General features: G+C 38.6%; 1 protein-coding gene across 1 annotated transcript in view; it reads right to left on the bottom strand.

Annotated features, from left to right (window-relative positions):
- Positions 1 to 25,879, bottom strand: part of LOC307155916 (uncharacterized protein) — a 359,603-nt gene that overhangs the window by 84,586 nt on the left and 249,138 nt on the right. The window contains exons 10-11 of the mRNA XM_079866903.1: positions 16,372 to 16,446; positions 15,732 to 15,845 (exon numbers count right to left, since the gene is read on the bottom strand). Coding sequence (XP_079723029.1) covers positions 15,732 to 15,845; positions 16,372 to 16,446 — 189 coding nt within the window. The remainder of the gene's footprint in view (positions 1 to 15,731; positions 15,846 to 16,371; positions 16,447 to 25,879) is intronic.

Here is a 25,879-nt window from a genome sequence, read left to right as displayed (position 1 = left end):
TATGACTTGACTTTTATGGGACTAAAGAGTACAATTGCTATTTTTAAACGTATAAGTAATTCTTAAATTGAAAAAAAAAAATGAATAAAATGGGTTTAGTTGTGATATTTGTATACTTTTATATAGAAATAAATGGTGTATAATTAAATTTTTAGAAGATGAGGCTTTTAGAGTTTCCTTTTTGTACATTACTTTAATCCCTCACTATATCAAAACTGTTTGAAATATTTAATATCCGTTCACAATTTAGCATCTTTAATGTATTTTCATCGTGTTGAAAAAGTTTGGTGTGAAAAAAATAAACCAGTTAGGAGGAGTAGCTAAAAACTCAGAGTCTGAAATATCCCAAAAATCCACATTCAGACCTAAATATCTGACTTCCTGTTGGTCGGAGCAAATTACTTTAAATTAGAAAGTTGTCCGGCTCGATGAGACCAATGTACGTACTGATTTTTGTTACTGTATATACAACTAACCCCCCCACTTTTGTCAAAGGTATTTTGAAAGTGACACACTTCCTGCTGCCAGTTGGTGGTGCTATAACTTTGACTCACAATAGATACATCCATCTGATCGGCCTCTTACCACGAACACACTGGTGAAGTTTCATCAAGATCAGTTAATGTATGCAGAAGTTATAACACTTCGTGTTTCTCTTTTCTCGCCATAAATTTGTTTCCTCGCCACGGCCAAACCGTTCGAGATATCAAAAATCCTTCCGCAAGTTAGCATCCTCAATGACTTGACTTCATGCACACCGAGTTTGGTGGGGATTGGATTAATTCTCTAGGAGGAGTACTTCACATTCCACAGCAAGCGTTTTCCAAACAACCCATAATAGCTGACTTCCTGTTGGGCTGGCGTAAAACTTGACCTGGGAAAAGTTGTTTGGCCCGATGAGATCTATATGTGTACCGAGTTTCATATTAATTCATGCAAGCATGTTTGATCTATGGACCAAGTTTTCAGACCCAGTTCAAGGGGGCGCTGTTGAGCCCCCCTGCCACGCCCGGGTACCAGCTTCAGCCCGGCCCTGATGCCAGGGGGTTCTGACTTGTGTGCAAAGTTTCAAGAGTTTTTGAGCACGTTAAGGACCCCAAAAGCCCCTGAAACCTTGATTAACAATATAAAAGCAATAGTCAAATCCTCCCCTCACACACACAGAGACACAGAGAGAGGGAGAGAAAATTCTCCAGAAAATCCACATTCAAACCAAAATATCTCTCTTCCTCTTGGTCCGAGCTAGTTACTGTAAATTAGAAAGTTGTCCGTCTTGATGAGAACAATTATACACATACCAAGTTTTGTTGCTGTTGATAAAACTAACCCCCCCACTTTTGACTAAAGGTGGCGCTACTGAGCCATTTCACCACGCCCGTTTCTGAAACTTTGCACATGTCTACTGGATAATAAATGTGATGTGTCTGTCGAGTTTCATGCATTTTCAAGCATGTGAAGAGTCTCAAAAGCATCCGAAAAGAATATTAAAGTTTGATGCGTTGCCACGGCAACAGTATCTAAGATATCAATAATCCTTTCACAGGTCTACATCTGCCGTGTGTTTACATTATACACATAAAGTTTGAAGCAAATCGAGTAAAAATAAGAGGGTGATTTCAAAGCATTTTGAAAGTGACACACTTCCTGTTGCCAGTTGGCGGCGCTATAACTTTGACTCACAAATGTCACATCCATGTGATCGGCCTCTTACAACTAACACACTGCTGAAGTTTCATCAAGATCAGTTAATGTATGCAGAAGTTATAACACACTTCCTGTTTGAATTATTCGCCATAAATTCATTTCCTCGCCACGGCCAAACCGTTCAAGATATCAAAAATCCGTCCGCAATTTAGCATCCTCAATGCCTTGACTTCATGCACACCGAGTTTGGAGGCGAATCGATGTATTTCCTAGGAGGAGTACATCAAATTCCACAGCAAGCGTTTCCAAACAACCCTAAATAGCCGACTTCCTGTTGGGCTGGCGTAAAACTTAGAGCACGAAAGTTGTTCGGCCCGATGAGATCTATATGTGTACCGAGTTTCAAATTAATTCATGCAAGCGTGTTTGATATATGGACCAAGTTTTAGAACCCCGTTCAAGGGGGCGCTGTTGAGCCCCCCTGCCACGCCCAGCTACCAGATTCAGCCCCGCCCTGATGGCCGCGGGTTCTGACCTGTGTGCAAAGTTTCAAGAGTTTTAGAGCACGTTTAGGGACCCAAAAGCCCCAGAAACCTTGAAATACAAATGAAAAAGTAAATCTCACTCAACTGACAAATCACCCCCACCCCTCACACACTCAGAGACAGAGAGAGAGAGAAAAAATTCTCCAAAAAATCACATTCAAACCAAAATATCTGACTTTCTGTTGCTTTGAGCTAATAAGTGCAAATTAGAAAGTTGTCCGGCTCGGTAAGAACAATATACATACCAAGTTTTGTGATTCTAGGTAAAACTAAGCCCCCATTTTTGACTAAAGGTGGCGCTACTGAGCCCCTCACCACGCCCGTTTCTGAAACTTTGCCCATGTCTACTGGATAATAAGTGTGATGTGTCTGTCGAGTTTCATGCAATTTCAAGTATGTTAAGAGTCTCAAAAGCATCAAAAAAGAATATTAAAGTTTGATGCGTTGCCATGGCAACAGTATCTAAGATATCAATAATCCTTTCACAGGTCTACATCTGCCGTGTGTATACATTATACACATAAAGTTTGAAGCAAATCGGGTAAAAATAAGAGAGTGATTTCAAAGCATTTTGAAAGTGACACACTTCCTGCTGCCAGTTGGTGGCGCTATAACTTTGACTCACAATAGTCACATCCTTGTGTTCGGCCTCTTACAACGAACACACTGCTGAAGTTTCATCAAGATCAGATAATGTATGCTGAAGTTATAACACACTTCCTGTGTCCCTTATTCGCCATAAATTCGTTTCCTTGCCACGGCCAAACCGTTCGAGATATCAAAAATCCGTCCGCAATTTAGCATCCTCAATGTCTTGACTTCATGCTGACTGAGTTTGGAGGTGATTGGATGAATTTTCTAGGAGGAGTACATTAAATTCCACAGCATGCGTTTCAAAACAACCCATAATAGCCGACTTCCTGTTGGGCTGGCGTAAAAAGTAAAAGTACGAAAGTTGTTCGGCCCGATGAGATCTATATGTGTACCGAGTTTCATATTATTACATGCAAGCATGTCTGATTTATGGACCAAGTTTTCGGACCCCGTTCAAGGGGGCGCTGTCGAGCCCCCCTGCCACGCCTGGGTACCAGCTTCAGCCCGGCCCTGATGGCCGCGGGTTCTGACCCGTCTGCAAAGTTTCAAGAGTTTTCGAGCACGTTAAGGGTCTCAAAAGTGCCCGAAAGGTTGACAGAAAAATAAGAATAATAATAATAATAATAATAATAATAATAATAATAAATAATCCTACCGAAAACAATAGGGCCTTCGCCCTTTCAGGGCTTGGGCCCTAAATATAGCTGCGAGCAGCGATTACGGGCCCAAGCCGGTGGCACCGCAACCCCGGTGCCTTTAGTTACCTAAAGGCACCGGGGATGGCGGTGCCGCCGCCTTTGGCCCTCCATCGCTGCTCGCAGCTATATATATATATATATATATATATATATATATATACACATAAATATATATATATATATATATATATATATATATATATATATATATATATATACATATGTATGTATATATATATATATATACACACACATATATATGTAAATATCTACCTATCTTCATGCTCAGCTACTGTTCTTTTTTCTTCATGCTCAGCTACTGTTCGGACGCTCTTGCTTACTGCTCCGCGCTTTGCTCTATCGCTTTTACATTTTATCTTTAAATATTTTATTTCCTTTATTTTATTTTATTTATTTTTTATTTATTTATTTTTTATTTTATTTATTTTTTATTTATATATATATATATATATATTTTATTTCCTTTATTTTATTTTATTTATTTTATTTTATTTCCTTTTATCAACTAATTTTAACTTCAGCAAATCAGCACAGTGCTCATACGACAAAGTTTGGATTACTACAAAAACTGAGAATTCTTTTACCCGACCAGCTTACATTCCGGGAAAGGAAAACAAAACTGCCTACAAGGATAAGAGAAAATGCCTCTTCTGGAATCTACTTGCTGCACTAACTGCCACAGACTTTTACAAAGGATTGCAGTTCTTGAAACAAAGTTACTAACGGGACCACCAAACCAGACGGAGCACACAACAGAGCTTCGTCATGGAAACCCTCAGCATACCGGTGAGTCCCATGAAACTAGTGCTCCTCGACAGGTAGAGAAACAAGCCGATCGACTTACTAATCGATGGCACAAACAGGGAGCGAGACCAAAAGGCACTCGAGACATCAGATTGTCACGAGCAACACATATTGCCGCAGTAGCATCCTCTACCCCAGATACAGCTCTGACAAGGATTGCAAACACTGGCCTCCTACCACCGCCTATACATCTTGAGAACAGATTTGAAGTGCTAATGAATGTAAATGAGGAATCCCCAAATGTGATGAATGTGATCGAACACAGACTGAATGGGCCAGTAGCAAACACTGATGCTAACTGGCGCTCAAGGTTGAGCAGACAGCGGCACTCAGCTCAGAGCGCAGCCGAGCCCAGGACTCTGATAGTGGGGGACTCCATAATCAGAAACATTAGCTGCAGGGATACAACTACATGCTGCCTTCCACAAGCAACAACTTCTGATATAAACAGGGAACTTCAGAACATTCTGATGAAACATAAGACTGCAAATCGACTCATCATACATGTGGGGAAGAATGATATTCATAAAGAGCAGTCAGAACTCCTTAAGAAGGATTTCAATGACCTTTTTGAAAGACTTAAAAGACTGAAAGTCCAAACATTCATCAGTGGACCACTCCCAGCAAGAGGAACAAACAGGTTTTCACGGTTACTTGGGCTAAATACGTGGCTGCAAAAAACCTGCAATATAAAAGGAGTGAACTTCATTGACAATTTCAATCTTTTCTGGAGTCAGAGACAACTTTTTCATCGGGATGGCCATCACCCAAACAAACTTGGTTCAAGAGTGTTAAAGGACAACATCTACTTCTCCATCAATCATCCTTCTGCAGTGTGTGCCAATCAACTCAATCTGAACAGCACACACACACCTGGACACAGTATGAATGACCACGGGACTTCACTTCAGCAGCAAAATGGACATAACACCACTCCGCCACAACAACCTCTGCTCACGGACACAATCTCAGCTGAGCCCTGCCCACAGAGCTCACCACAGACAGACATATCAGAACTGCTTGAAGATTCAACTCCCAAGGACGACTTCCTGGAAAACAGCCAGGGAAGCCAGGTCAGCATATCACAGCCTCCGATAACACCAGAGCAACAGCCCCTTTCACCAGATACACTCTCCCTCTCCCCAGCAACTCCACTTTTGTGCTTCTCACAGAAAATGGAAGAACTGGTGTATGCTGGAACCAGACTATCCCACTCTTTTGCTGCAAGCCCCCAGATACCAACCAAAAAAAGATAGGCACCGCAACCACCCGCACCAAAGCCTGCGGGCCCAGCTCGCCCTCCCCCTCCTGTGAGAGCTCTTCGGCCTCTGCCACAACGCCAGGGCCCACTTCCTCCTCCATCTGCTCGAGGTGAACCAAAAACAACTGATACCAGCTCTCAGTGATGTGTGTCGGGTGCCCGTTTTGATAACAGTAACTTTCTCAAATGTTTACAAAACAAACGGGAACCCAGTGTGCCCAGTGTGCCTGTATCTTTCTCTATTGCTGTTTTATTACAAGATAGAAAGTCTAAGGCCTTCAATAGCCGTACATCAAACCTAACTAATCTGATGCCTATTACACGTCAAACTAATATTGCTGTGGGGAAAAGTAAGTCTGTTAAGTTAGCACTTTTAAACATTCGCTCACTTAAAAATAAATCACTTCTAGTCAACGACTTAATAACCACAAACAACCTGGATTTTATGCTTCTAACTGAAAGCTGGCTTGAAGACAGCTGCAGTGCAACAGTCCTCAATGAAGCAGCCCCTCCTAACTTCGCTTTTATGAGTGTCTGCAGAGCTGTTAAGAGAGGTGGGGGTCTAGCTGCTCTTTTTAAAGATATCTATCAATGTAAGCAAATATCACTTGGGAATTACTTGTCTTTCGAATATCTGGGTATTGTGTTAAAAGGTGCTCCACGCATTTTACTTATCATTATTTACAGGCCTCCAAAATACTCTCCAGCCTTTGCTGAGGATTTTACAGAACTGTTATCAGCAATTACATCAGAGTTTGACTGTTTTGCCATTGCTGGAGATTTTAACATCCACATCGATAGTGCAGAAAACAACATGGCTAAAGAAATCAAAACTGTTTTAAAAACTTTTGACCTGACTCAGCATGTACATGGACCCACACACAATCGTGGACACACTCTAGATTTACTCATCAGTAAGGGTCTAAACATTTCATCGATTGTTATTAAGGATGTAGCACTGTCTGATCATTTCTGTATTTTCTTTGATATATTGATCTCTCCTGCCACTGAAGCTAGATCTGTGTCTGTCAAGAAGAGATGCTTAAATGAGAACACTAGTGTACTATTTATGAAGGCTATATCTTCAACACCAAGCATATCTGCAGACTCTGTTGATTTTCTCCTTGATTCTTTTAACTCAAAAGTTAAAAGTGTAATTGATGATATTGCTCCTGTTAAAGTCAGGAAGAAGAATGGCAGACAAAAAGCACCTTGGAGAAACTCAACAGCAGTGCAAAATATGAAAAGACAATGCAGAAAAGCAGAGCGCATGTGGCGGAAGACAAAACTTGTAGTCCATTATAACATCTACAAAGACAGCCTTCATGCTTTTAATAGGGAACTAGGCAAAGCTAGACAGACTTTCTTCTCAAATATTATAAACAGTAATTTAAACAACACACGCACTCTTTTTGCTACTGTAGAGAGAATGACAAACCCCCCAAGCCAGATTCCCAGTGAAATGCTCTCAGACAACAAGTGCAGTGAGTTTGCTTCTTTCTTCTCTGAGAAAATCAATAATATCAGAAAGGTGATCAGCACATCCTTGAGTTGCCCTGGGGTCAGACAGATCAAACTGCCTGAGAAAGTAGTTACTATGTCTGATTTCAAAGAAATTGATGGCAAAATTTTGGAAGAAACAGTACAGCACCTTAAAACATCAACCTGCGCTCTTGACACACTTCCCACATCATTTTTCAAAAGTGTGTTAAACAGTTTAGAAGCAGATCTCCTAGAAGTGGTAAATGCCTCACTTCTCTCTGGGAGTTTTCCAAACTCCCTGAAAACTGCAGTTGTCAAGCCCCTCCTGAAAAAGAACAATCTGGATAAGACCATATTAAGCAACTATAGACCGATCTCAAATCTTCCTTTCATTGGCAAGATCATTGAAAAAGTTGTCTTCAATCAGCTGAACAAATTCCTATGCTCGAATCGATACTTTGACAATTTTCAATCTGGTTTCCGACCGCACCACAGCACAGAGACAGCACTCATAAAGATAATAAACGATATTCGCTTAAATACTGATTCAGGCAAATTATCGGTGCTGGTACTACTCGACCTCAGTGCTGCATTTGACACTGTCGATCATAACATACTTCTGGACAGGCTGGAAAACTGGGTGGGGCTTTCTGGGATAGTCCTAAAATGGTTCAGGTCATACTTAGATGGGAGAGGTTATTATGTGAGTATAGGAGATCATAAGTCTGAGTGGACATCCATGACATGCGGAGTCCCTCAAGGCTCAATTCTTGCGCCACTCCTGTTCAACCTGTATATGCTCCCAATGAGCCAAATAATGAGAAAGAACCAAATTGCTTACCACAGCTATGCAGACGACACACAGCTCTACTTAGCCCTATCGCCTAACGATTACAGCCCCATTGACTCCCTGTGCCAATGCATTGATGAAGTCAACAGTTGGATGTGTCAAAACTTTCTTCAGTTAAACAAAGACAAAACTGAAGTCATTGCGTTTGGAAACAAAGATGAAGTTCTCAAGGTGAACGCATACCTTCACTCTAGGGGTCAAACAACTAAAAATCAAGTCAGGAATCTTGGTGTGACACTAGAGTCAGACCTTAGTTTCAGTAGTCATGTCAAAGCAATAACTAAATCAGCATACTATCATCTGAAAAATATTGCAAGAATTAGATGCTTTGTTTCCAGACAAGACTTAGAGAAACTTGTTCATGCTTTCATCACCAGCAGGGTGGATTATTGTAATGGACTCCTCACTGGCCTTCCCAAAAAGACCATAAGACAGTTGCAGCTCATACAGAACGCTGCCGCCAGGATTCTGAGCAGAACCAGAAAATATGAACACATCACACCAGTCCTCAGGTCTTTACACTGGCTCCCAGTTAAATTTAGGATTGATTTTAAAGTATTATTACTAGTATATAAATCATTCAATGGCCTTGGACCTCAATATATTGCAGATATGCTCACTGAATATAAACCCAACAGATCACTCAGATCACTAGGATCACATCAGCTAGAAATACCAAGGGTTCACTCTAAGCATGGCGAGTCTGCTTTTAGCTATTATGCCAGCCGCAGCTGGAACCAGCTTCCAGAGGAGATCAGATGTGCTCCTACAGTAGTCACTTTCAAATCCAGACTCAAAACACATCTGTTTAGCTATGCATTTACTGAATGAGCACTGTGCCAATGCTCGTCCGACTATCTGTACTGTATTTTATTTTTTATTTTTCTAAACTGTTTTAATTATTCTTATTTCTTTTTATTATTTTAATTTCTTCTATGTAAAGCACTTTGAATTGCCATTGTGTATGAAATGTGCTATATAAATAAACTTGCCTTGCCTTGCCTATCTATCTATGTATATCTATATCTATGTATATCTATCTATACATATATATATATATATATATATATATATATATATATATATATATATACACACACACACACACACATATATATATATATATATATAAGACAAAAAATATTACTTGTCTTACCTTATTCTGATTTTATGATACACTCAAAATATTCCACAACAAATCCTTTACATTTATTGTAAAAATAAAAACGAAAGTAAGCAGTGTTGGTCTCACGTAACCCTCTCATTAGAATCAAAATGTTTCAATATTTGCGATGTATTTGGTTGCTAAACTATTCTTTATTATAGGCTTTGTACTTCACTCGTGTTCCAATATCGATGGAAAAAATCATCCTTTTCACACGCGCAAAAAATGTCCTTGGAAACATCAAAGTGGAGCTCTGCTTACTGTGAATGGTACAAATTGTACTACTGACTATTTAAACAGAGCAGTGTAATTCGTTTATGTTAGGTTGACTATTTTCATTATTATATTGTATTAGTGCTATAATGAACAGGCTGCGATGTCAAGATTGCAATTCTGGAATGTGTGTGTGTGTGTGTGACGCGGTTGAGGTTAAACAGTGGACACAAAAACATAAATAAAATGTTTTAGTTAATTCCTACATCCATAGGAATACATTGAAAATGCTCGCTCTACTCCGCACCATTATCATGTCTGTGTGGACGTCTGTATTTTACTAGTATAAAGTATACTATAGTTAGCGATTTAAAAGCCCTCAGCGGTGTCACACGTCGATTAACCGGTGGGAAAATGTTATCACAGTCACATCCCTAATATATTTATATATAAATACAGTAGGCCTACCTGAAAGAGAATTTTACTTGCCCAACCAGAGTAAAGCCTGATTAGAATGTCAATAACAAAAAATAACTTGGGAATCACTAAAACGAGAGATTATTCTAATTTCATTACATTCATTTTAAGTTGCAATCAGCAGTTAATAATAAATGTATTACTGATCAATCGTAACAAGGATGTACTGCTGAGGCTCATGCTGCTTCTCCAGAAGAATTGTAAACAAATGAGCTCAGCACACAAAAAAACAACCCAGTTAACAACATACTGACTATAAAAATGACAGATATGGAGTTTTTATATATTTTATAACATATGATAGAGTTAAGCAACATCACTTGACGTGTAGGCAACTATTTCCTGAATACAATCATGATTGAAACTGTGACATTGATTTCATACAACAGGTTAATAAACAGTTACAATTAAGTCACTTACATTTTAGATGCAATATTGACTGTTTTTGTTCTGTTTCAGCAGCAAAAATAGTTAAACAAGGATCACAGCAGAACCATCGCGCATCTCACAGCAACTTGTTTTCTCATTACTGAATGATTCAGCATTTTGAAACGAATCGGTTGACTCAAAGATTCAATGGTCAATCCATAAACATCTGTCTCAATCATGAATGACTCAGTCATTGGAACAAATCGTTTGAACGAATGAATCAATGACTGGCTCATTAAGATGGTCGCCTGGCGACACCTAATGGCGGTTTAGTGTTTTTTTTAAAAGTATGTTTTTTTCCAACGTGCACCATTATCAATGTCCGTGCGGACGTCCGTTTTTTTACTTTCACTTTTATATTAGCGATTTAAAAGCACCCGCTCGTGTCACACGTCGATTAACCGATGGAAAAATATCCTCACAGTCATATAACTAATAAATTTATATTTAAATACAATAGGCCTACCTAGTAAAACGTTTTATATACTATTTTGATATCCTGTTGGACACAAGAGGGCAGTATAGCCCTATGTTTGCTTTTTGTTGAACCAAATAGCACTAAATAGCCTGTTTTTAACTTTTTCATACTTCTTGAATTGTAAAAACAGAATAAAATAGGTTTAGTTCTAATATTTGTATAATATATAAAAATAAATGGTGTATAATTAAATTTTTAGAAGTTATGAGATGTTTCCTGCTTCCTTTTTGACATTAATTTAATCCCTCGCCATAGCAAAACCGTTTGAGATATTCAATATCATTTTACAATTTAGCATCATTAATATATTTTTATCATGTTGAAAAAGTTTGGTGGGAATAAAATAAATAGTTTAAGAGGAGTGGCTAAAAATTCAGAGGCTGATTTAGCAAAAAAACTCCATATTCAGACCAAAATATCTGACTTCCTGATGGCCGTGCTGATAAATGTAAATTAGAAAGTTGTCCGGCTTCATGAGAACAATATACAAACTATTTTTTTTTACTGTATTTAAAACTAAACCCCCCACTTTTGTCAAAAGCATGTTGAAAGTGACACACTTCCTGCTGCCAGTTGGTGGCGCTAGAACTTTGACTCACAATAGTTACATCCATCTGATCGGCCTCTTACCACAAACACACTGCTGAAGTTTCATCAAGATCAGTTAATGTATGCAGAAGTTATTCCACTTCGTGTTTCTCTTTTCTCGCCATAAATTCGATTCCTCGCCACGGCCAAACCGTTCGAGATATCAAAAATCCGTCCGCAATTTAGCATCCTCAAAGTCTTGACTACATGCACACCGAGTTTGGAGGGGACACGGTGAATTTTCTAGGAGGAGTATTTCACATTCCACAGCAAGCGTTTTTCAATCAACCCATAATAGCCGACTTCCTGTTGGGCTGGCGTAAAACTTGACTGGGGAAAAGTTGTTTGGCCCGATGAGATCTATATGTGTACTGAGTTTCATATTAATTCATGCAAGCGTGTTTGATCTATGGACCAAGTTTTCAGACCCAGTTCAAGGGGGCGCTGTTGAGCCCCCCTGCCACGCCCGGGTACCAGCTTCAGCCCGGCCCTGATGCCAGGGGGTTCTGACTTGTGTGCAAAGTTTCAAGAGTTTTTGAGCACGTTAAGGACCCCAAAAGCCCCTGAAACCTTGATTAACAATATAAAAGCAATAGTCAAATCCCCCCCTCCCCTCACACACACAGAGACACAGAGAGAGGGAGAGAAAATTCTCCAGAAAATCCACATTCAAACCAAAATATCTCTCTTCCTCTTGGTCCGAGCTAGTTACTGTAAATTAGAAAGTTGTCTGTCTTGATGAGAACAATATACATACCAAGTTTTGTTGCTGTTGATAAAACTAACCCCCCCACTTTTGACTAAAGGTGGCGCTACTGAGCCATTTCACCACGCCCGTTTCTGAAACTTTGCACATGTCTACTGGATAATAAATGTGATGTGTCTGTCGAGTTTCATGCATTTTCAAGCATGTGAAGAGTCTCAAAAGCATCCGAAAAGAATATTAAAGTTTGATGCGTTGCCACGGCAACAGTATCTAAGATATCAATAATCCTTTCACAGGTCTACATCTGCCGTGTGTTTACATTAAACACATAAAGTTTGAAGCAAATCGGGTAAAAATAAGAGGGTGATTTCAAAGCATTTTGAAAGTGACACACTTCCTGTTGCCAGTTGGTGGCGCTATAACTTTGACTCACAAATGTCACATCAATGTGATCGGCCTCTTACAACTAAAACACTGCTGAAGTTTCATCAAGATCAGTTAATGTATGCAGAAGTTATAACACACTTCCTGTTTGAATTATTCGCCATAAATTCGTTTCCTTGCCACGGCCAAACCGTTCGAGATATCAAAAATCCGTCCGCAATTTAGCATCCTCAATGTCTTGACTTCATGCACACCGAGTTTGGAGGCGAATGGATGAATTTCCTAGGAGGAGTACATCAAATTCCACAGCATGCGTTTCCAAACAACCTATAATAGCCGACTTCCTGTTGGTCTGGCGTAAAACTTAGAGCACGAAAGTTGTTCGGCCCTGTGAGGTCTATATGTGTACTGAGTTTCATATTATTACATGCAAGCGTGTCTGATTTATGGACAAGTGTTCGGATCCCGTTCCAGGGGGCGCTGTCGAGCCCCCCTGCCACGCCCGGGTACCAGCTTCAGCCCGGCCCTGATGGCCGCGGGTTCTGACCTGTGTGCAAAATTTCAAGAGTTTTCGAGCATGTTAAGGGCCCCAAAAGTGCCCGAAAGGTTGACAAAATAATAATAATAATAATAATAATAATAATAATAATAATAATAATAATAATAATAATAATCCTACCGAAAACAATAGGGCCTTCGCCCTTTCAGGGCTTGGGCCCTAATAATAATAATAATCCTACCGAAAACAATAGGGCCTTCGCCCTTTCAGGGCTTGGGCCCTAATAAATAATCCTACCGGAAACAATAGGGCCTTCGCCCTTTCAGGGCTTGGGCCCTAATAATAATAATCCTACCGAAAACAATAGGGCCTTCGCCCTTTCAGGGCTTGGGCCCTAATAAATAATAATAATAAACAGAGCAATTCCAAGAGGGTCCTCACACCATCGGTGCTCGGGCCCTAATTAACTTTTGAATTAAAATAATACAACATCATCATCTCAAAACAATGACAACTGCAGATTTTTTAACATAACTGCACATATATGCCAACAACAAAATAAAGTTGACGTGTAAAACGGGATTTCCACATCAGGGTTATTATAGTGCTACAAAACAGATCCAGTGATCACTAAATCAACAGGTTTTGAGGTCTGGAATGATGGGAATAATAAAGTCTTTATCTATAGATGTCATTTAACGACCAACATTCAGTCTAAATTAACTGGATTATTTTAATATTGTGTGTAACTTGCATGCAGGTTGAGGTAAGCTACTCATTGTTTCTAACTGCATCCAGTACAGACACGAAGTTGGTTTTTATTTTATTTGTCATAATGGTCAATGGTCATTGATTTCTGTCATTAATAAATATTTCATTTTCTTTATTTGTTATGGTAAAAAGAGCAAGAGACAGTCAGAGAACCCCACACAGACTCCCTGGAATGATGCTAAGTCATGAACACAGTGTTGCTCCCCTTCTTCACTGGGACAGGGAGGGGTAGTTATGGGGAGACTGGGTTACAGATTGACACCCTTTCTTTTGCCTTTCCTCTCTCTCTCTCTCTCTTTCCTTTGTTGAAAACCAGATTTTATTTCACTATGCAACATTGTGGTCTCTGTGTGTTTCTGGCGCATCGACTGACTGTCTGCAAGTTTAAACACGCGCACGCTAACACAGGACCGAACCATTTCATGCAGATCCAGGGGGGTGGTCGGTCAATGTGAATGTTTACTTTTTGGTCAATGGGGATATTAAACTTGTATTGCCAAATAAGTAAAGTCAAAGACATCATTCATGTTATTATTATTTGAAATATACTCAATGATGATGGTTATATAGTGTATAATATAATAAAAAACGCCCATGCCTGTGCTTATACTTTATAGCTCTGATAAAGTGTGATCGAGTCGCAAATGAAAAATACCACTTAATTAAACAATAATTCATTAAAAGGTGGGGCTTAATTGCATTAAAAGCAGAACTAAAATCAACAAATAATAGCTGTGCAAAAGATTTTCCAGATGTTTAGTAATAAAATAAGTGACTCGAGATATTAATCAAAAGTGTCCCTCTCAAACAAATATCAATGATAATATTGTGGTCAATAAAACAAAATGCATTTGATTATTAGTAGCCTAATTTCACGTTTATGTTTACATTTCTGTCAGCATGAGGTGTCGTTGACAACGCGTTGCTATGGTTGTTATGTGTTGCTATGGGTTGCGTCACTTGCGCGTGTCTTACATGTACTTTCAGTCTCTGTTGTCTAAAGCTCTGGAGTCTTCATTAAGGATCATGTGACACTGAAGACTGGAGTAATGATGCTGATAATAATCATAAATGTGTCTTGATCATCAAATCCTCATATTAGAGTGATTTCATGAAGGATCATGTGACACTGAAGACTGGAGTAATGATGCTGAAAATTCAGCTTTGATCACAGGAATAAATTACACTTTACTGTATATTCACACAGAGAACAGCGGATTTACAGTGGAATAATATGTCACTGTTTTACTGTATTTTTATTTTTGACTGGTAGTGTATATATATATATATATATATATATATATATATATATATATATATATATATATATATACACATTTATAACATTTATCAGATTCCCCCAGCTGTGTGTAAACGTATAACCTCAACTATACACACAGGATACTTGGAAAACTACAAACACTGCAACATGCTGATAAACATATGTTACAGCAAAACTAATGAGCAAAACTATTCCATATTTCACTATTATGTCATTTATATCCATGATTTGAAACACGATTGAACGCCTCAGAAATCATTTCAGTAAGAGAGTGTGTGTAATCCTGAAGAGAAGATAATGATGAAAGAGCTGAGAGAGTGTGTGAGGGAGAGTGATAAAGACAGAAACACACACACGTCTGTATAACGTCACTAATGTAATGTTAATATGATGTGTTATCATGGATAATTGAGTATCCTGTGGATCGCAGGAGAATCTGTCCTGTGTTTAAATCACTCGATGGCCTGAGACTGAATAAAGACTTGATAAACTCATGACTTTACCTGCTGATTCACACCATCATCTCAGTTTATGTCCTTTAATGGACCGTCACTTTCTTTATTACTCATTTCACACATTTTTAAATATACACTTTGTTTTATTTTACTTTCTTTTTTTCTTCTATTCTTTCATCACTTTTATTTTTCTCTCTTTCTCATGTAAAACTCTTGAGTATGCGAATAAAATCTGCTTTATAAACTGGCCTTGTCTATAATTAACTGATAAATCAGGGCTGATATTATGGTCTGTATATTTTGTAACTTTAACTCCATTAATCTGGTAAAACATGATTTCACAGCTCATATCTGTCACTGACTCTTGATGGAAGGAAATACTTACTGTAAATAATATAGAAGAGGTTTAGCAGGAGCGCCATTATAAAGAGGACTATCATCATGACACCTTCAGATCCGACGTAATTCAGACTTTTGTCATAGGCAGATTTAAACAGAACTGGAATAAAGGAAGAGAAACAACAACAATTACTAACATAGAAAACTAAATATTAATACAGATCACAGGAATTATATAAACCCTTCTCATTTAAACAGATGCTTTTATACACAACATTACAACACAGTCTCTGTCTGATCGTGACCCTTGACCTTTGTGCTGATGATGACCCCTGACCCTGACATGACCCTGACACATGCTGAGATGATATTCAGAAGTAGCTTTAGCTTCAGTCTCAGTCACTAGCATGATGTCTACTGTAATAATTAATGCACTGTTTTCATAATGAAGCGGTGTAGATTATAAATGTGTTCAGACACACAGAGATTCAGCGCTGAACATGTTGATATACTGACAACAACACAACAGTAACACAAGACACTTCACAGTATTAATGTCATGTTTTTAAGATTTCCTGCTGGATATTGAGAATATTACATCATTTAAATGTAATTATTGTTCAACTGTTAATGTGCATTAATGTGTTTATGATAACAACTGTGGATTTACATTTGGATTTATTTACCTGAGTAAAAAACTGCTGAGAAAACCATATATTCTGTCTCATAACTGAAAAGATCAATCCATGTTTCAATTTTGCCTGTAAAACAGAAAAGATGAAATAAATGAATCCACAATATCATTTACAACAGCAACACAATAAAACACAAATATCAATACAACACTGAAACATTTTTAATGTAAAATTCATTGTGTACCATAATTCATATACTATATTAATCTATGAATAATAATAAATCAGCCACACCTGGGAACTCATCAATATATGGAGCCGTCCAGAGCAACACGAGAGGCCTCAGAAAATAAAGAGCAGAACAAAAGACCGACTCAAACACAGATCCTGAAACACAACCACACATTACTGTACATCTACACAGATATATGAATAATCATAATGCATTGATAAACCATCAGTCCTGAAACACTGACCTTCAGAAAAACCCCAGAGGACAAAAGCAAGAAACATCAGAATATTTGGACAGAAGACGAGAAACATCTGAAGACGAAAGCCTGTGTCTGAGAGAAGAGACACAATAACACATGATCAGTTCATCAGGAATTATTACATTATAGAATAATAGAATCAACAGAAAGAATAATAAAACTGAATGGCTGATAATGAAAGTTGAAATAATTAACTTTCATTATCAGTCATTCAGTTTTATTATTCTTTCTGACCATGACTGAATGAAACTGTGTTGGAAACACAAAAAGGCTTGTTGAACTTGAACCGGCGCTGCACGGACCGATCGGTTTATGACACCAAAGTACCGCGAGAGCTTAAGCATAAAAGAGCAAAAGCTTCAAAAGCATAAGGAGCTGTCTACTTTCTATTCACTCTCGCGGTACTTTGATGTCATTCACTGATGAAGGATAGATAATTGTTGGATTTCAAGAATTGATTTCTTACTAGTAGAAATATAATTTTTGATATCAATAATTACATTGTCACTAGTAGAAATGTGAATTCCTGATATCAAAGAACTACGTGGTTACTAGTAGAAATGATCTATTCTAGAACAATTAAATTGTAAAAATGTTAATTTTTGATTTCTGAAAATGTATTTCTGATATCAATATTATTTCAGATATCTAAAATGGCTTTTTTACTAGTAACAATCACATTCGTGATATCAGAAATTAACATTGTCACTAGTGAAAATGGAATTATTGATATCAAAAATGAACATTGTTACTAGTAGCAATTCAATTGTTGATATCAAGAATAGACATTTCAACTAGTGACAACTGAATTCTTGATATCAAAAATCATATTTCTACTAGGGCTGCATGATTAATCGCAATAAAACCGCACACGATTTGGCAAAGGCTGCGATTATTTTATGCGCAGCTTGTCCGTGGAGTGTGTGTCATGGGAATGCAGAGAGATGAACCCAATCGCAGACGGTATGCAATACACACAGATTTATTAAGACAAAAAAGGGAAAACAAAACCCACGAGGGGGCAAAACAAGACAGGAATGACTAACTAGACTAGACTAAGACTGACAGAAAACAGAACAATAAACTAACAGCTAAGACAGGATCAAATACTTCACAAGATTTCACAACAGGTTACTCACAAATGAATCGACATAAAGATTGGCAATGAACCGGCACAGGACAGAAAACATGAGGGGAATAAATAGGGAGAAACTAATGAGGGAAACAGGTGACGGCGATGATACAATAATGATAACAAGATGAGATAACAAGGGGGCGGGGTTACATGACGAGACAACGCAAGCACACAGCCAAACAAATGGCCATGTGCTTACACACAAAACATGGGCCTGTCATGATCCTGCCTCAAGACCAGGGAAAATCAGAGACAAGAAGGCAGAATCATGACAGTGTGGCTGATCGGTAGTAAATACTGCCCCATCTGAACGCCAGAGGGCGCTCTCATGCAAACACGATAAATACACCCCGCCGCAGAAGTACAGTAATGCGCATCATTCCAGGAAATCCCTAGCCTGGTTCTACCAGACTCTCGTACATTTCATTTGTACAGAGAGTCTGGCCTCTCTCCATTGACAAGCGTTAACTTCCTTGTAGGCGGGTATTCTGTTGAAGTTTAAAACTATTGGATCTGCCCAGAGTCACTCTGGATCTGCCATAACCAATCGCTAACCTTTGGTCGTGACGTAACCCTACGCCCATCAACTCAAACTAACGCACGACATCAACGTCATCGTTCTCAGCCACTCCCTCTGTTCGCTGATTGGGCCGCCAAAATTTTGGCCGGAGAAAACCAAAGAATACACCACAATCCCAGACGTAGTACTGAAGGGAAATTAAATTGAGCGGAAGTACGCAGGAGGGCGGAGCCAGGCTAGGAAATCCCTACCGCTGTAGCTGAATAAACAGAAGATTGAAACGCTTTGATTAAACATTCTGTGTAAGAAGGCACATCGTCTCACAGAAGGATGCTCAACTCGTTATGAAGTGAGTTTGGAGTATAGGCTAAGCATGTTATTAAAAAGAGGTTCATAAATGCTTCTCATGTTTTGGAAAGATGTTTGACGCGTGTTGTTTTTTCAAATGCACGTTATAAGTGACTCAAACTCACAGTGCTTTCAGATGGAGCCGCGTTTACAGAGCCGATCATCAAGGACAAACTGCGCATAAAAAATAATCTCAGCCTTTGCGATTTTAAAATCGCGATAAGCCATCTCAATTTAAGTGCGATTACATGTAAATTGCGATTAATCGTGCAGCCCTATTTCTACTAGTAAGAAATCAATTCTTGATATCAACAATTGATTTTGAATGGCGGCCTATGGTGACATTTTACTAGTGAAAATACATTTACAGATATCAATCATTAAATTGTTGATATCAAGAAGTCAATTGTTGATATCAAAAATGTAATTCTTGATATCAACAATTCATATCCTGGAAATGAATAAAAGTTAAAACGGCTTGCCATAGGTCTGCGCAACAGATAATATGCTGATCAAATTGTCCCATGTGTTTCCAGGTATGTTCAACTCTTCAACTTAACCAGTGTAAAGTGATCTAATTTATGTAATTTGGGTCTATAATGTATATCTGGAGTGTGATTTTGAACATGTATCCTATCTTTATTTCTCATATTATGTAATACATTCTATAATTTTACTTCCAACTATTTCGCTGGTTTTGCAGTTCCAAAGAGTATAATGTGACTGTGCATGATGTTTTGAGGGAATATTTGTTTGATTCGTACAAACATTATTCTTATGTTATTACTGATATGTTTGAAGAATACACATCCAGCCATTTTATTACTTTCTTTATTTTTCTTTTAACAACAGTAATGGATTGTCATTACTTTAATGTGTAGGCTAATACATAATGTTAAACATGTATACAATGTGAGTTACGTCAGCCTCAGATCGCAAATGGACGCTGGCAAGGCAAGACTCACTTGTTTTCTTCTCTCCAGTTAATATTGTGTATAACGTGGAAAGAGGTCTGCGCAATGGATATTATTCTGATTAAATTGCCCCATGTGTTTCCAGGGTCAATAGACACAGTTGTTTTGAAGCCATCCTGCTGTCTGCTGTGTGGATTATCTTATGTACAGAACTGGATCTGCTACATTGTAAACCGGATCCTCGTCTCCTGTCTGTTTCTCTGGGAAAATGCATGACGTCACAGTACATTTAATTCATTTAACGCTTTAACACGATTGTACTGAATTTCCACATGCGCCACACGAGTGTGAACAAGTTCATTTCTTGCAGTTATTGTCTAGCCTATGTCTTAACATTCTGACAATTATTTGTATTATGAGTTGAGTGAATGTGTAATTTCTATTTTTCTAGTCTTATGAATGTCTGGAGTAGTTTCTCTTCAGCCAAAGTGATTGCTTTTGTGTTTATTTAGTTATAACTGTTAACTAATTTAGTAATATGGTTTCCTGTTATCGTCGACAAATTATTGTCCTGTATTAGTCCAGGCAAAATAGCGTTTTACGACAGACTAATTGTAAAAGAATTTTTTGCAGCTTAGATCATTTCTATGAGGTGTCCAGAACAACATACTAAAAGTCCTAAGAAATCCTAGTTGAGGAAATATGTTAAATTCTCATCAATCCGAGATGTGTGCCAGTAAGGCCAGGCAACAATACATCCCAATGGGGCTATTTTTTTTCCTTTACTCCTATCAAAATGAAACTTTACACAATGAAAGTACCCATGAAAAGTAAAAAATTTTGTATTACAAGTTTCTTTGAAAATGAATTTTAATATGCAAATGAGCTATACACTAATCAAATATGGCCAAACTACACCCAAATAGGCTTAATTTTTTCCTTAACTCCTACCACAATAAAACTTTACATAGTAAAAGTATACCTGAAAAGTAACTTTTTTTGTATTACAAGTTTGTTTGTTTTTATGAATTTGAATATGCACATGAGCACCACACTTATTGAATATGTCCTAATTTGCATAGGCAGAAACACCATTCATATGTATGACAAATACATCGGCCCAATCTTCATCCAATCATCCTACTGCCAATGGGTGATGGCAATGCTGCTTTTAGATTGGCCTCTAACCTGAAAACTGCCTGGCTTGGTAGTACCTGCCAGGGGTATAACCCCCGCCGATATAGTCTTCAGGGTCACGGAGGCACACAAGCCTCTCCACCACGACAAGGTAGCAACAACAGGGGAGGTTTCTTTTTGGTGTTTTTTACTTTAGTTTTTTTTTTCTTTAACTAACCTAGATATTGCTGTTGTAAAACTATTTTACAAACAGTTGAAGTCTGATGTGTGGCCCGCCTGGTCTGAAATACTTGCCAACTACAAAAAGAGAAGCAGTTTTGGTACCATACCATACCATCTTCTTCCACTTATCTGGGGCCGGGTCGTGGGGGCAGCAGTCTAAGCAGAGATGCCCAGACTTCCCTCTCCCTAGACACTTCCTCCAGCTCTTCCGGGGGGACACCGAGGCGTTGCCAGGCCAGCCAGGAGACATAGTCTCTCCAGCGTGTCCTAGGTCTTGGTCTCCTCCCAGTGGGATGTGCCCGGAACACCTTCCCGGGAAGGCGTCCAGGAGGCATCCGGAACAGATGCCCGAGCCACCTCAGCTGACCCCTCTCGATGTGGAGGAGCAGCGGCTCTACTCTGAGCTCCTCCCGAGTGACCGAGCTTCTCACCCTATCTCTAAGGGAGCGCCCAGCCACCCTGCGGAGAAAGGTCATTTCGGTCGCTTGTATCCGGGATCTTGTCCTTTCGGTCATGACCCACAGCTCATGACCATAGGTGAGAGTATGAACGTAGATTGACTGGTAAAACAAGAGCTCCGCCTTGCGACTTAGCTCTTTCTTCACCACGACAGACCGGTACAGGGACCACATTACTGCAGAAGCTGCACCGATTCGTCTGTCAATCTCCTGTTCCATCCTTCCCTCACTCGTGAACAAAACCCCAAGATACTTAAACTCCTCCACTTGAGGCAGGAACTCTCCACCAACCTTTTGTGGGTGGCAAGCCACCCTTTTCCGACTAAGCACCATGGCCTCGAATTTGGAGGTGCTCATCCCAACCGCTTCACACTCAGCTGCAAACCGTCCCAGTGCATGCTGAAGTTCCTGGTCTGAAGAGGCCAACACGACAACATCATCCGCAAAGAGCAGAGATGAAATTGTGTTGTCTCCAAACCTGACACCCTCCGGCCCCTGGCTGCGCCTAGAAATTCTGTCCATAAAAATGAATAAAATATGAACAGAACCGGCGACAAAGGGCAGCCCTGCCGGAGTCCAACATGCACCGGGAAGAAGTCTGACTTACTGCCGGCAATGCAAGCTGGTGGAATTTCCTTATATGGGTCCTAAGGGCACTTCTCACGGAAGGTTTCGCGCACTCGTAGACCAGAGCAAGAGAGCGAAAGCAGTACCTCATCAAAGCGCTCTGCTCGGCTTTTGGGAAGTCAATGTCACCAAAGAAGTGGGTTTTTGGTTGCCAGGGCAAGACAACCCTGCACAGATTCCCAAAGAACCGGTGGGACCAGTGGATGGAGTTTGTTTTTTCTGAGCATCAACGGAGTTGTGCAAGACTGTTTGTTCCCTGCATTTCGACGATGATTGTTTTATAAACAAAGCCCAGATTGACGGATTTGCAGATCGTCTAATGCTTAAGGATCGAGCAGTCACAATGATAAAGGTTCGCGGTCGTGCGTTGGAACCGGGCTGTGAGTAAAACTGCTTCAAATGTCTCTGTGTGTTGTTAGCTCGGCGCGTTAGCACAGCTTTAGCTTCGCCCACATGGCCCGCCTCCAGCCGCTCTGTTTTTTCCGGAAAGACTCGGTACAGCCTATCTTTCTTTTATAAATATAATAAAACTAAAGACTTTTTGGAGATATGAAGGATGCAATACTATTCTATAGGTACTCAAGATTAACAGGAGATTGAGTGAAAATGAGCATTTCACCCCCCCCTTTAAGGTCAATATAAGTCTTTTTGTGGCAAGTAACCCAGGTAAGTGTGGCAAGTGACTGTTTATGCATAGGTTAACTTACTGAATGGACATGAATGTGTTAGTTATTTGGCCCCTGTTTTTTCTACTTGTGACTTTATGGTTTCTCAGCCATAAGTCAATTAGGCCTAGTGTTGAGCTCATTTGCATATTTAAAATAGATTTTTCAAAGAAACTCGTAAAACAAAAATTTTACTTTTCATGCATACTTTCACTCTGTGAGGTTTGATTGTGATAGGAGTAGGGAAAAAATAAGTCCATTAGGGTGTATTTTGGGCATACTCGATTAGTGTATAGCTCATTTGCATATTAAAATTAATTTTCAAAGAAACTTGTAATAGAATTTTTTTTACTTTTCATGGGTACTTTCATTGTGTAAAGTTTCATTCTGATAGGAGTAAAGGGAAAAAATAGCCCCATTGGGGTGTATTGTTGCCTGGCCTTACTGGCACACATCCCGGATTGATGAGAATTTAACATATTTCCTCAACTAGGATTTCTTAGGACATTTAGTATGTTGTTCTGGACACCTCATAGAAATGATCTAAGCTGAAAAAAATTCTTTTACAATTAGTTCTATTTTTGGCTCCAAAATGAGTTACTTTGCCTGGACTATATGAGTACACTGTATTATTAATTACATGGATATTGTTACAGTGTTCACGTATACTGTCATTACGTGTTTAATATGAATCATACATGTATGGCAGCAGATTCGAGTGTCGCTGCTGTGGTCTTATAAATGTCTGCAGTAGTTTCTCTTTAGCCAAAGTGATTTGTGCTATTTTCTTTTCAAAAAGATAAAGTCAAGTGCGAAGAAGCCCACGTGTGAGTGTGTCTTTCCAACATCCGTTCCACAGGACTAATGAGTAGCACTACATTGACACTTCAGATACTGCTATTAACTAATATGGAAACAAGCCTAACTAATCAGTAAGTAATATCACATTTAGGACGGGGATAGTTCCTTAATAGGTAATTGTGATTATTAATTAATTGGTCATTTTTTATAATCTGTTGTAGTTAGTTGAGAGTTATTAATGAGGCTATAACCTCATGAAGTAACTAGAATGCATTTCCGGAGGAACTGTGAAGTGTGCTTGCTCGGGTGCGGTTCACTAACGTTAGCAGGTAGTGGAGAGGGGTGCGTTGAAGTTTGCTTGGTCTGAGAATTTCAATGCAATCGCAACAACATGGATAACGCTGTTTGGCCTTGCTTGACTCGTGATGTCATGTTCGCAAGCAACTTACACCGGTACTGACCGTACGTTTTAAAGTTGGAACGGTGTCTCTGTCTCAAAGGGCCTAGGCGCAGGAGCTGGCCAAAATTTATCTCCCGGGAATAAGAAGAAGAAGAAGAAGAAGAGAACTTAAGAAGAACAATAAGTGTGTTGCTTTCAGCAAGCACACTTAATTATTCATATTAGCGTATCTGAGATGTGAGCAATTGTCTTTTTTTACTCTAAATTTAGTCATAAGATGCATCCCAGATAAAGTGTTACCTTGTCACTTTGCATGAACTATAGTGATCTGGACCATTATTTTAAAGTGAAAAAAAAAATGTTTTGAATGTAGTGACAATGACGAATCAGAAAAATGACACAGATTGATGTCATCAGAACCACAAAAACACACTTCACAAAAATATTCAAACAAAGAAAATAGTCGTCTAGCAATGCTCTTCCACATTTACCGTACACAGTAATGATGAGCAATCTATAGGTAGATTTTGCTATAGTTTTCCTGAGTTTAACTGTAACACAATACTTTAACAGCTGCTACCAGAAATGTATTTAATGTCTTATAAAGTATGTCTTATCTCATCTTGTTGTTGTATTTGTCAAAATGGTAACACTCACTCATCATCTATCACAAACTTTTGACTTCTTGACTTTTTCTAAACTAAATAAATCCATAGTAAAATCAGCAGCAGCTGTTAGATTTACACACTCAATAAACACTAATTATTATGATGATGTTATAACTTATTATTATTATTAGGTTCAAACTCATTTCCCACAGAATAAATCAGGATATGTTCCTGTTATAATTGTACCTTCAGTCTGAGATCTGCAGTAGATCAGACAGCAGAGCAGAAGTGCAGATCCAGATGCAGAGACACAGAGAATCAGCATTATTATGTGGAGAGCAGAGAAACCTGTCAAACACACACACTTATTAATGCTGTTATTGTGCAGTTCCTTATATATATTGCACAGATGTGTCCCTAAGATATGATACAGTAGGAACACACACACATTTAGCTAAAGGGAGACATTCAATAGATTTCTACTGTTTTATAGCTAATTATAAATACTTACCCACACTCTAGCAAGCTTTGAAAATATTGAATAAAATGTCTAAATTTAAATCATCATTGTAAAATTTTAACTAAATATGATATTTTACACTGGGAAAATAGTATTACATTTGCAGATATTTTTCCTGTGTATAATATTTTGCATGGTATGATTCCACCTCCACTTAATGAGTTTATTAGACAAAATCATAACTCATCTACTAGAGGAGATTGTACAATAACACATAGAAGAAGTGATTTTGGGCAGTCAGCCTTTTCCTATAGAGCAGCACACCCCTGAATACTGAACCTACAGAATTATGAAATATTACATCCTTTACTTCTTTCTCTGCATCAATAAAATGGTTATTAGGTAATCATACATTTCTTCATAATTTGGAGTAGTGCTTTATTTCTGTCTCATATTTAAATTCATTTTTTGTGTTTGTGTTATTATGCTCTGGTTATGGCTATGTTTGCTGGACTGTGCTTTTATATGTTTTTCCATGTTTTATGTAGTTATGGACTTTTCTTTATCATAAACTGCCAGGGACTACAGATGAAAATGAGCCTGTATGGCTAAATCTGGCATAATTATGATGGACACGAGTGCTAATGTTAATTAATGTGCATTGTCCCCTTTAAATAAAGAATGAAGAATGTGAAATGTGTGTGCGAAGATGAATAATATATGAAAGAACTGTGTGACAAATTTTGAAAAAGTACTGAGAAAAAAGCAGTTGT

Source organism: Squalius cephalus (genome assembly GCF_949319135.1).
Source record: "Squalius cephalus genome assembly, chromosome: 1".
Classification (NCBI taxonomy): Eukaryota; Metazoa; Chordata; class Actinopteri; order Cypriniformes; family Leuciscidae; genus Squalius; species Squalius cephalus.
The sequence above is the reverse complement of the archived record's forward strand: the minus strand, read 5'-3'. Positions and strand labels throughout refer to the sequence as shown.